This window comes from Labrus bergylta, chromosome 15 (genome assembly GCF_963930695.1).
Source record: "Labrus bergylta chromosome 15, fLabBer1.1, whole genome shotgun sequence".
In the NCBI taxonomy this organism is placed as follows: Eukaryota; Metazoa; Chordata; class Actinopteri; order Labriformes; family Labridae; genus Labrus; species Labrus bergylta.
The window spans coordinates 21,937,232-21,950,057 of record NC_089209.1 but is presented as its reverse complement, the minus strand read 5'-3'; the positions used below and the strand labels follow the sequence as shown (position 1 = coordinate 21,950,057).

The following is a 12,826-nucleotide window of genomic DNA, read 5'->3' as shown; positions in this document are numbered from 1 at the left end:
TTAATATTTCCACTTAGATGATTAAAGAAGGGAATGTAGTTTGTTAATCCATGCAGCTGTTTGTTCCTCTGCAATCTGACTGGCCAATGATTTTGTTAGTTTATTTTGAATCAGTCTGTTTCATTGTTAGCATAAAATATTTGATAATTGCATTAAAGAATAGATACATTTATAACACCCATTTTCTTAGAACAGCTTGTTAGCTCAGCAGTGATTCTTGACCCATGACTTGCTCAGTAAGTTACATCAGACATAAAGACAGTCATGCCAGATATCTCTGGATAGAGAATGGGGACTGTGCTTGGTTAATTTTTGACCAAGCTGTCAGCTGACTTTCAGAGCTCCTGTATATATTGAGAAAACTGCTGGCAAACTGTCTGCTGCAAAGGGGGACATTTAAGGTAACCATGGCACTTTGTTGAAATACACAATTTTATTGTCATAAAACTTGTGACTTCAGACGCATTGAAGACTTGCCTTAATCTGTATAAAAAAAACATGTTTGGAAAATTGAAGCTTCATAACTTAAAGTGTTAAGCAAGCTTTTGTCCAATTGTAATTTTGTTTTTGTTTTAAAAAAAAGCTCTATTGCTATCATACATTCTATTGTTCAGCTGATCTAACTTCTTTTGATTTCCACTGGACAGGCTGTGAAGATGCGTGGTGTTTTCAGTAGTTGTGCACTCGCAGTTCTGCTGCTGGCTGCAGCCTTGGCAGACCACCACCACCACGACCACGACCACCACCACCACACTCACGGAGAAATGAGCTGTCACAGGATTTCTCCTTCGAATGCTGATTTTGCCTTTGCCCTCTACAAAAGTCTAAGCGCCAATGCTGAAGCTGGAAAGAACATCTTCTACTCGCCGCTGGGCATCTCCACTGCTCTGTCCATGCTGTCTACAGGGGCCCGAGGTGAAACCCACAGCCAGCTGTTCTCCAGCTTGGGCTACAGCGCTCACAACCAGGAACAGGTGGATGAGTCATACAAGCATCTTTTCCACATGCTTGGCCACAGCCAGGAGCAACAGCAGCTGGATGTTGGTAATGCTGCTGCAGTGCGCTCTGGCTTCAACCCAATGGAGAAGTTCCTGAATGATGTCAAGCAGTCCTACTCTGGTGAGGTCCTTAAAGTCGACTTTAATAATCCCACTGAGGCTGCAGCTGAGATCAACAGATTCATCGCCAGTAAAACCCAGGACAAGATCAAAAACATGGTGAAGGACTTGGACCCTGCTATGGCCATGGTGCTGATCAACTACGTCTACTTCAGAGGTAGGATAAGTACACTTATAGAGAGATTGACGAATTAGGCTAAGGATGAAGTTAGCTGTCTGCTTTAAAGAACACATTAAGGACACATCATTGTTTCAAGTAAACGTGCACATGATTTCCTTGAGTAGTTTAAGGAGATTGTGGTCTGAAAGATTCTGAAAGAATGCATGACTAACAGAGCTTATTTTAGAACAAGTAACCACAGGCTACCAGTTGACTTGCAGTCACTTTAATGTTTTCAACCAGGACAGTGGGAGAAACCCTTCGATGGTAACCTGACAGAGAAGGCTGACTTCCATGTGGATGAAAATACCAATGTTCAAGTGGACATGATGAAGAGGACAGGTCGCTATGACCTCTATCAGGACATCGACAACCACACCACAGTCATCATGCTGCCCTACAAGGGCAACACCTCTATGATGATCGTCCTACCCGATGAGGGCAAGATGAAGGAGGTGGAGGGCTCCATCAACAAAGACTACATTAAACACTGGCATGACTCGCTCTTCAGGACGTAAGAGAGACATTTGATTACTTTTGAATTCCAATTCTCATTGGTTGTGTATAGATAGAGTATCAGTGTGGTAATTGGGAATGTCTTGATATTACTTGGGCTACAGAATAATCGTGTATTAGATACAATTAACTTAAACTAGTGACTGAGAAGGTTTTGAAGTGATGAGAATTTATTGTGCAGTCAATTGTATAATTATGTGATGCTGATGATAGTTGTGTTCTTTGTTTCTCAGTTCTGTGGATTTGTTCCTGCCAAAGTTTTCCATCTCTACTGATGCTTCCCTGGATAGCACCTTGAAAGAAATGGGTATAACCAACGCTTTTGCAGACAACGCTGATTTCTCTGGCATGTCTGATGAGGTTAAACTTAAAGTCTCAAAGGTAAGATCATCAAAAGTTCCTCTTTTTATTTGTAAGGAATTGCAAACTTTAAAAGATTACGTGTATTCCGTTGCAATTGCTCATGGAGGAATATTAACATGTTCACAAATAGTTTATAGTTAATGCAGGATACTGAAGATGCTGCAGATACCCTTTGGTAGCTTAGCATGACCTGCCTCCTACTGCTTCCTCCACAGGTTTCCCACAAAGCCGTGCTGAGCGTGGATGAAACTGGCACAGAGGCAGCAGCCAGCACCACCATCGAGGTCATGCCCATGAGCATGCCTGAAGTCATGACACTCAACAGACCCTTCTTGGTATTCATACTTGAACACTCGACAAGGAGCATCCTCTTCATGGGCAAGATCAACGACCCCACAGCCATGTAGAGAATCCAAGAAATTTAGTCCAACATTTTAACACTGGAATAGGTTTTTTTTTTTGTAGCGTCAGGACACATATGTAAGATCTGAAGAGATGTCACAGTGGTTTAAGAACATTTGGGGTATGATGAAAAGAGGATGGTTTGGTGAACAAGACAACAGATCAATCATAAAGAACAAAAATGTTGCTCAATTTGAAGTCTTCCAGCATGACACATTTATTACCATCAACTAAACCTGGCACGGTGAACCAATGTCTAAATACATTATATTGTATCCAGGTAGCTTTTGTTAAAGTTATAGAATAAAAACAATGGTGGATGTTCACCTTTGAGACATCTGCTTAAAAACTGAGCCTATGTATCCTATTGTGTTTTTGCTGTTTCAACATCCTTCAATATCAACTGAAATAAAGACTTTGTCATGAACAACTGGCCCGATACGTATCCTTAAGTAATTCTTTGGGCATTTTTGCCTTTAATGGATAGCACAGCTGAAGAGAGACAGGAAATATGGGGCAGAGAGAGCGGGGATGAAATGCAGCAATGGGCAGAGGTCGGATTTGAACCCACAGCCGCAGCAAAGAGGACTATAGCTTCTGTACATGGGGCACGCAACATAAACTTTACATCGGCGCTCCCATGTATCTTTCAGTCTTTCCTTAATTTCACAATCTAATCATCTGTAACAGGTTCTGTATATTTTCCAACATCAATTAATGAAAAAACATTTAGGGAAGTAACCAACATTTTTTAAAAGTTTTATATGAATCTCCTTATGCCCTACTTTTGATTTTTGATGGAGTATAAATTGACTTTATTTCATTATTTTACACTTTTCTAACCTTCTAACCACTCAAAGCACTTGTCACTATTAGGATTGTATGAACCTTATATGACTGTAACTATATCTGGATTTTCTAAAGTTTAAACACATAAATACATACATTTGTAGCACCGATTTTAAGACCAAAATTTACCCAATATAAATAATTTTTTGTACCCGTCATATCAAATGGACTGACTTGCCATAACTCTTTGGACACAGTGCAGAAAAGAGGCAGCCCCCTTGTTAATTTTTAATAGGACTGTCAGCAACATCTCTTGAATCAATTATAACGGGGACATTTCTGCTAAACTGCAGTTCAGGGGAATTTGTTAGGCTTTCATAGAAATAAGCAGAATGCATAATACAACCTATCAAGAGCTGTGACGTACAACTAAGCGACATTCGGAATTCATTACAGTTACATAAAGCTTACAGTTTGTGATGATATGATGTATGAAAAAATGAACAGTTACTTTACTATTGTCAGCTTTAATCTTTTAAATGGTGACATTAGCAGATTATATTATTTACGTGGTTGCATCATTAGTTGTTTTTTGTCAGTCCTACTTTCTCTTGCTTACTATTTCTGGGGATTTTAAAAGATGTAGCCTATGGGATCCTTAGCCACAAGCTGTCTTCTCCCAATGTTCAACTTTACAATTTATGAAAGATTGAAAGCTGAAGCTGCTACCTGAAAATAAACTCTACTTTCAGAATACTGGCCTCCTCCACTACCCTGAAACAGAGAGCCAGCTAATCTGCAGCTTGGATTCTAACTTAAAAAAGACTCTGACTGCCTCCTACTGGTTCCTCTACAGGTGTCCAACCCGGCCATGCTGAGCATAGATGGACGAAAGACAGCAGCTACCACCACCTGGTCAGTGGAAGAGTGGTGATAACATTTTTCTAATTTGTAGCCTTGATATTTTCCAAAAACTGTGTTTTAAACAAAAGAAAAATGTATTGCCTCTCCCTGCTTCCTGCTTATGTAGCCTACTTTTTATCTTGGAGTCAACCTGAAACAAGGAGACAGCTTTGTAAATAAGACACAAGATTTATCATACACAAAAGAAAAGGAAGTTCATTTGCAGTGACTCATGAATTACCATAAGCAACCTGGAATTGCTTGGGTGACGAAAAGTCTACATACATTTTATTCAGTAAAAGGTTGTTAATTGAAAATTTGTACGTTTTGCCGACATTTCATTAACCTTGGTATTGTTTAGCTATATTAAGTTTATTGCCTTACTAATGGATGGAAGTCCATGGAATCGGGGAGAGGAGCACAGCACATCATTGTTTAGGCTAACTGGTTGACATAAATGGAAAAATGTGTTAACTCGTGAGAGACTGATCTTACGTTGTGTTATCACATCTACAAACAGGGCAGTGACAGCATGATGCTCTCTGGTATTGTTACATTAAGTGTGTATGTCTGACTGTCAATACACATGTGTCAATCAACTTTTCTACACAGTGAGAGTCAGTTCAGGCAGTTCAGTTCCCTCTAAGGGCGCTGAGAGTCGGCAGCCTGTTGCAGCAGCTCCGACTCTTTTTCTTTATTTCGTCTATTTTCTTGCTTTTATTAAATATTTTTCCTCCTTTCACCCTCTACATGGTGAGCTGTGGCAGATGGGCAGCTCCTTCAGCCAACGCCTCATCCCACCCAGGTGCAAAACAGAGCGCTTCAGGCACTCCTTTGTGCCCACTGCCATAAGACTGTACAACAGCAGCCTATGACAACAATAACAGTCCATCCTTGACACTAAACTTCACCCCCATAAAACACTACCCACATGACCTGCTTCATTAGTATCTATGTATTATTGTATTATTATTATTATTTAGGTCAATATATATATACATATATACTGTACATTCTATATATTTTATTATATTATTATATTAGTCCATATTATATAACATTTAATTATATTACACTATATTGTTCATATTGCACTATATTATATTATATTATACTACATTGTTTTATATAACTGCACTCTGCAGTACTGTGGTACAACACTGCCTCTCTTCTCTGCTGTTTACATTACTTGCTGCTATTTATTTATCATACCAAGTCACTTTAATCACTTGTCACTTTATCTTCTCATTCTCTGCAAATACTGTCTCAATTCTCAATTCCCCCCAGTTAACTTCATCATTCATTTTGTACTGTATATACCCCCTGTTTTTATTTTTATTTTTAATTTTTATTTATCTTATCTATTCTGTTTAATGTGTATTTGAGCTTTCTTGTCTGTGCTGCTGTAATGCCCGAATTTCCCCTCTGGGGATCAATAAAGTACTATCCTCCTATCCTAACTGAGTCCACTAAACAGTGTGTGTTTATTCCTCCGTATATTTTGGTCTGCTTTTGGGTATGCACATCAGCTTTGCAAATTGAGTCTGCTAACATTACTGTATCTAACACCCTTTCTTTGTCATCATGTGTTCCAGCTCCAAGGTTTAGCTTGTGGAATGATGCATTTATGCACAAGGACACGGCATATTAACTATTGCAGACTACATTATTTACAGAAATAAGTTTCATTTCTATCAAACTGACTACCAAAAGCTACATAAGGTTGCTACAGAGGCCCAACAGTCTTTAAACAAAGGATTTGTTGTTGTTTGGTGACATTATCTTTAACACAGGGGTGGCTGTGGATCAACTGGTAGAGTTGTCACCTTTCAACCAAAAGGTCAAGGGTTCGATCCCCAGCTGAGCAACATGTCCAATGTGTCCTTGGACAAGACACTTAACACAGCATTTTTCCCACTGCTTCATTACACATTATTTAACATTGTTATACTCTGAGTCTTGTAGCTACCAGATACTTAAATACCACATCAATTTCTAAGTGGCATGGGCTCACAGATTGCCTTATTTATGCTCTTATAGATATTGCAATTACTTTGCTTCTCTTGTATGGCTCTAGCTTGTACAGTGTTTTGTTTCTGGTATATTGACAACTCAAATCAGCCCTAGGACACAAGGCAGGTACAGTTAAAATGCAGTTCACCTGGTACATTTTTTTGGAAATATAGGGTCTGCGTAGGAAAGCATCCTGAGAGGCAAAACATTGCAAAGGGTCCATGTAAGAAACAAAATCTTGATAATAGCGGAGACATAAACAGAAGGGAAATTCATCAGGTTATAAGGCTTGAAAGCAAAGTAAGAAGACAGTTGGGTAGGAATAGGAGAAAGGGTTAATGGCATGATGAGGGGAGATGTTTTAGTATTTGAGTGACAGTGGGAGACATAAAGGGGTAAGGGCCTTTGTGTGACTGATGAAGAATGATATGTTTCAAATGAGATCATTATTGGAAGTGCAAAAACCTGGTGTATAGGATAAAAACACAAGTTATATACCTGGTGTATATAACCTTTAGACCAAACACCCACCTGTTCAATATAAGTACTTATCACATGTTGTGTTTGTTGCATGATGTTGTTGAATTTCCAGTAAAGCTGCTCCTGGTTAATTTTTAACAGATCTGTTGGCTGAGATTGTAAGACCGACTGAATATAATATCAAACTTTCTGCTAAGCGGCACTGAAGAGGACATTGATTGGTAAGAAAGGACCTCCAATGAATTCATGCTTTGAGAACTTAAACTTGAGAAGTGAGATGCATTTGTATTTAGTTAGTCTTTTAAAGTGAACCCTTGAGAAAATGGTGACAGTATTTGTGGCAGTGGAAGTGTAAATATTTAAGAACATCCTGGTTAAATGTGTCAAGCTTTAAACTACTGTTGACTTTATCCTTTTGATTCTCAATGTTATTGTGAACAATGTTTCCACTTTACCTCATGTTACATTTTGTGTGCCTTATCAATTCATTACTTATTAATTTGGTAGGTCACCAAATGAACTATAGAGTGACATAATTATATATTATATATATATATATATATATATATTAATTATATGTATAGTACAGTGTTTCCGCATTACCTCATGACACATTTTGTTTATCTCAGCAATGAATCACTCATTCATGGGGTTGGTCACCAAATAATATATAGTCAAATAGAATGGACAAGCTACTAAGAACTTTCTCAATGTTTTCCTGTCATGTCTACAGGCTGTGAAGATGTGTGGTATTGTCAGTAGTTGTGCACTTGCAGCACTGCTGCTGGCTGCAGCCTGGGCAGACCACCATCAGAGCCACGGCTCTGAACACAGCCATACCGGAGATATTACCTCCAACAAGCTGTCCTCTCCCAATGCTGACTTTGCATTTGCCCTCTACAAAAGTCTGAACGCTGAAGCCGCTCCTGGAAAGAACATCTTCTACTCGCCGTTTGGCATCTCCACCACCCTGTCAATGGTCTCTGCAGGGGCTCGAGGGGAAACTCACAGCCAACTGTTCTCCAGCCTGGGCTACAGTGCCTTCAACCAAACTCAGGTCAATGAAGCGTACAAGCACCTCTTTGACATCCATGGACGCAGCCAGAAGAATCTTCAGCTGGATGTTGGAAATGCTGCTGCAGTGCGCTCGGGCTTCAGTCCTCTGGAGAAGTTCCTGAATGATGTCAAGCAGTTCTACCAAGGTGAGATCTTCAATGTGAACCACAACAATCTCTCTGAGGCTGCAGCTGAGATCAACAGATTCATTGCAAATAAAACCCAGGACATGATCAAAGATATGGTGAAGGACCTAGACCCTGATATGGCCATGGTGCTGATTAACTACGTCTACTTTAAGGGTAAGAAGCAAGTTTCAATTTGTGATTTTTTTTGTAAGCCAAGATGGATTAAGACACACACCATTTACATGTAAATAATAGAAATAACATTTTGATTACATTACAATGATTTTTGGTCAGATATCCACTGTTAATACATAAGATATTTGTGGTTGTACAGGAATGTGGGAGAAACCTTTTGACAGTGATATGACATATAAAGACGACTTCCAAGTGGACAAAACCACCAAAGTTAAGGTGGACATGATGACAAGAATCGGCGACTACAAGGCTTACTGGGATCAAGAAAACCACACCACTGTTGTCATGCTGCCGTACAAGGGCAAAGCATCCATGATGATCATCCTGCCTGATGAAGACAAGATGAAGGAGGTGGAGGGCTACATCACCAAGGACTACATCAGACACTTGAAAGACTCACTCCACATGAGGTATGTAGAATCAAATGTATTGGTTAGTCATAGATTGAGTTTGTCAAAGATGAAGAACAAGGTCCAGTAATCTTTGATATGATGAAATAAACAGGGCTGAAGTGATTGAGAAGATGTTGACTGGAACATATATCGTCATAATAAAACTAAATTAGACAATCTGAAAATCATTAGTATATTCTGTTGGTTCGGACACAGTGTTGATGTTAGAGTCAGAATCTCGAAATACAAAAGCACCATCAGGAACCATGATCAGAGGTCACCTCTTTCCTGACATTTTAATTTTGCTTGTCTCAGGGCTTGTACGTTAAGATTGACAGGGATGAGTCAGTTAGGGCCACTACTGTGCAGAGGTGACAGAGAGAGGCCTTCTGGATTCATTATCTACAGACAGAGTATCTAGGGTCTGAAACAAGGAGCTTTCATTTTCAAGCTTCTTATAAGTGTTGTGATGGACAATGCTCTGATCGAAAATGAACTATTGGTAATGGTAGGACTTCTATAGCACTTTTCTCGTCTTCTGACTACTCAAAGCGCTTTTAGACTGCAGATAACCCCTGCCCATTTACACCCATTCACACACTGATGCCAGAGCTTGCTATGTAAAGTGTCCACCTGTATTAATTAATCCATTCAGCAGCAGGAGCAACTTGGGGTATCTTGCCAGACACACAGACATGTACCCACAGGAGCTGGGAATCGAAACCCCGACATTCCGGTTGAAAGATGACCAACTCTTCCACTGACCCACATCTTTTATTATAAATTACTGCTTCTTAGTAATTTTCCCATCTATTCAAACTCATTTTGTGTAAATGTGTTTGTAATTTTTTGTTACCAGAATTCTCTGTAATTCAATTCACTTCATTTTGATTTGGATTGTATTCATTTTGTACCAATTTTGCTTGAATATTTATGTACAGGTTTGGCACTTGGCAACAACTGTTTATAAATGGGTCACACCCACATAATGTCTTTGAAACGCTGATGAAGGCTGAAACGTGTACTTTTCTATTAGTAACTCTTAATCTTTGCTATTATTGTGTGTGCTGACATTTCTTGCAATCAGTGTCCTTTGTTTCTCAGCTATATAGATCTGTCCCTGCCAAAATTTTCCATCTCTGCTGATGCTGACCTGGAGAACACACTGAAAGAAATGGGCATAACTAACGCTTTTGAGAACAATGCTGATTTCTCTGGTATATCTGAAGAGTGCAAGCTTAAAATCTCAAAGGTAGGAGACAGTTTCTTCACAATTTTATGTTCAAATGAACAACATAGGGATATTCCTTCTCAACAATATAAGCAGTAGTTCAGGAATATTGCAGATTTGATATATATTGTAGCGTTCTGCTCACTGAAGTTAGGAGACGTCATTCAGCTTGCATGGGGGTTTATTTCCAAACTTAAAACAGGCTACTGTAGGCCGTAGCCAACGCCAAAAATAACAACCCTACAGCCTCTCTCCTAGTCACAACAACGTCGGCTAAGCTCACGCACACACACACCGCAGTCCCACCTTTCCTCAAGCTCTCGACCAATCACCCACTTGAACAACCTGCATAGACACTGTCATAGGCACATGAAATAACTGACAGGCTTACGACCTCTCAGAACACTGGTGTCAATCTAACACATTCACTGACATTAGGGACAAATCAGTAACTGCCAAAACAGTCATGAAATCTGATCCGTTACAATATGATAAATATCATATCAAATCATACTTGATATATATACAATTGATAACTATTTCCATAGGATTCTAACAATGCTGAATATGACCTTGTCTGAAAAAGATCTCTTAGGTTTGTTCATATATCATGACTCATGAGTCTTCCTTCTGTCTTTTTCACAGGCGTCCCACAAGGCTGCGCTCAGTGTCACTGAGATGGGAACAGAGGCAGCAGCTATCAGTTTCACAGAGATGATATTTTTGAGTTTGCCTCCATCAGTCACTATCAACAGACCCTTCCTGGTTTTCATCGTGGAAAACACCACTGGAAGCATCCTCTTCATGGGCAAGATCAACGACCCCACAGCCAAGTGAAGACACACACACTTGGAAATTAAAGGGATACTTCACCTGTTGAAACATGAATCTGTATTGACATTGGGTCATATATGTAGTAGAAATGTGAAATAAATAAGTTGGTGCCTTCTTGACCGAGAAAAGGCAGAAAGTGTCTTTAGTGACCTCACTCTGGGAGTGAGCTCCCACTCACTGATCTGTGATAGGTCTGTAGCTTCAGTGGTCTAAAATATGAGGAACTAACGATGTAGTTTCACCCTGCTGACCACAACAGCCGCCGATGATGCAAAATGGTGAATTTTACATCATCGGAAGCTCCTTTTGCAGACAAGAAATACAAAGATTTACCGTCTCAGGGGAAAATGAGGGCGGGATGCATGACGATTTAAAAATACTACCAGGTTTCTAATGACACAAAGCTTAATGCAAATGGGTGAAGAATCCCTTTAACAATCTTGATCCAAGAAGAATTGCATTCCCAAAATGCTTTGCAAAAGGGGAAAATACTACCACCTTAATGGAAAAGAAATGCGAAAGGCCACAACTCTTACGGACACACCAAAACACAAATGAAAATATCACAACATGGACGCAAACACAACAACACAACAGTAATGCAAATAGCTACAAGAAAAGTTGCATCCTGTAGGATCTTGTCTTTGTTTCTGTCGGACTGTTATTCCCGATCGACAAGTGGAAGAGAATTTTTTTTTCTTCTAACTTTATAAAAACATGACAATCGTTTTGTACAACACAAGAAGAAAGCAGTACAGGGGGACAAAAATGACAAACAGCACATAAATAAATTGTACAATGTTAAAGGTAGAGTCAGTAGATTTTTCCTAATTAAATATATATGCATACAAAAGTAAAGTAAAGTAATTGTGTTGTATTGTTTGCATTTATGTTTTGATGTTTCCATTCAGAGTGATGGCCTTTGCGTTTGTCTCTTCTCTTAATGCGTTTGTGTTTTTCTCTTTTCCAAAGCATATTGACAATGCAAGCTGAGGCTTCCGGGCCACCGTACCATCAAGCCAATCTCATCATGATAAAATCACTGACTCCTCACCCATCTTAACAATACAAATAGGCAGAACACGTTTCCATAGAAACCAATGTAATCAAGATATTGTTATTGAGTTGAATTCAAAGGGGCTATATGTAACTTCAAAAATACTGTGCCTGCAGCTACACCACATGGCCGTTAGGCGAACTGAACCAGTAACCTGTTGCTCGCTCTCCCTCGCGTGCTTGTCATACGTGCTCGTACGTACACAAACGAGCATCACCATCGGCCGCGAAACACTGGATATTTACCGGCATAATGTTTACAGGGGAGGTAAGTGGTCATACACGTGAAAGTCTGTGAAGGAGTCTGTGTAGTGCTTGAGACCGGTCGTTTATTTGTACTAACAGATTTCATATTAGATTCATTCTCCATCCTACAAACAACAGTCTCTGCAGGCACTGGCTGAGACCGGGAGTGTGTGATGAGTTTGTACTGTTGATCTCTGTAAGCGGAGCGGAGTGAGGAGGACTTTGAGAACGTGCATAAAATGTCACTTCCTGGAGCTTTCGTGGAAAATACGACCCGGGGAAACTTTTTATACAGGCAACACAGATAGACAGTGAACATCTACTTTTTCACATCAGTTAACCGTTCGCTTATTAATGGGCGATAAAAAACTAATTATACATGTAAAAAGTTACATATAGCCCCTTTAATAAAATTCAATGAAATAAAATAATATTTGCAGATTAAATAATAAAAGATTGAATTGAATTGGAACTGGTTGGTCTTTTGCTTAAACAAAAAAATACACAAGTGCCCTAAAAAGTTTTCATGTAAATTTTTTGTTGTGGTTGGACAGCAGGTCATCGCTACACTATCTTCTAATAATCATAATAAAATCTATGACCTGCTAATCCTGTTTCTAAGACAATGAATACATTATCATTATGAATCCGGCCATGTTTATCAGCAGGACCATAACACAAACTTAGTTTTCTGGTCATTAACACTTTTATGATACTTTTGATACCTCCAAAAGAAGATGAGTAACCTGATGGGCAAATCCCCCATGTGACTCATCACCCTTTGACCTGTCAACAGTGTTTGAGTGTTTACACAATCAGTACACATACACTTTGTCTCCCCTGTCATCACCACACACACTGACATCTGTAAGGGACATGAGTAAGAAGTGTCTGAATGACACAGCGGTGTGGGCTGCTCTTCAGAGGTGTAGAAATGCTTCCAG

At 39.4% G+C, this 12,826-nt stretch overlaps 2 protein-coding genes across 2 annotated transcripts; both read left to right on the top strand.

Annotated features, from left to right (window-relative positions):
• The first annotated feature begins 270 nt into the window (after positions 1-270).
• LOC109982361 (alpha-1-antitrypsin homolog) lies at positions 271-2,993 on the top strand. Its single transcript, XM_020631541.3, has 5 exons — positions 271-401; positions 648-1,275; positions 1,522-1,792; positions 2,028-2,175; positions 2,373-2,993. The coding sequence occupies exons 2-5, from the start codon at positions 657-659 to the stop codon at positions 2,562-2,564; spliced, it is 1,230 nt and encodes a 409-aa protein (XP_020487197.1). The 5' UTR covers positions 271-401; positions 648-656; the 3' UTR covers positions 2,565-2,993.
• Positions 2,994-6,826: 3,833 nt separating this feature from the next.
• Positions 6,827-12,317, top strand: LOC109976286 (alpha-1-antitrypsin homolog). Its single transcript, XM_065964011.1, has 5 exons — positions 6,827-6,965; positions 7,478-8,102; positions 8,263-8,533; positions 9,620-9,767; positions 10,392-12,317. The coding sequence occupies exons 2-5, from the start codon at positions 7,487-7,489 to the stop codon at positions 10,581-10,583; spliced, it is 1,227 nt and encodes a 408-aa protein (XP_065820083.1). The 5' UTR covers positions 6,827-6,965; positions 7,478-7,486; the 3' UTR covers positions 10,584-12,317.
• The last annotated feature ends 509 nt before the right edge of the window (positions 12,318-12,826 follow it).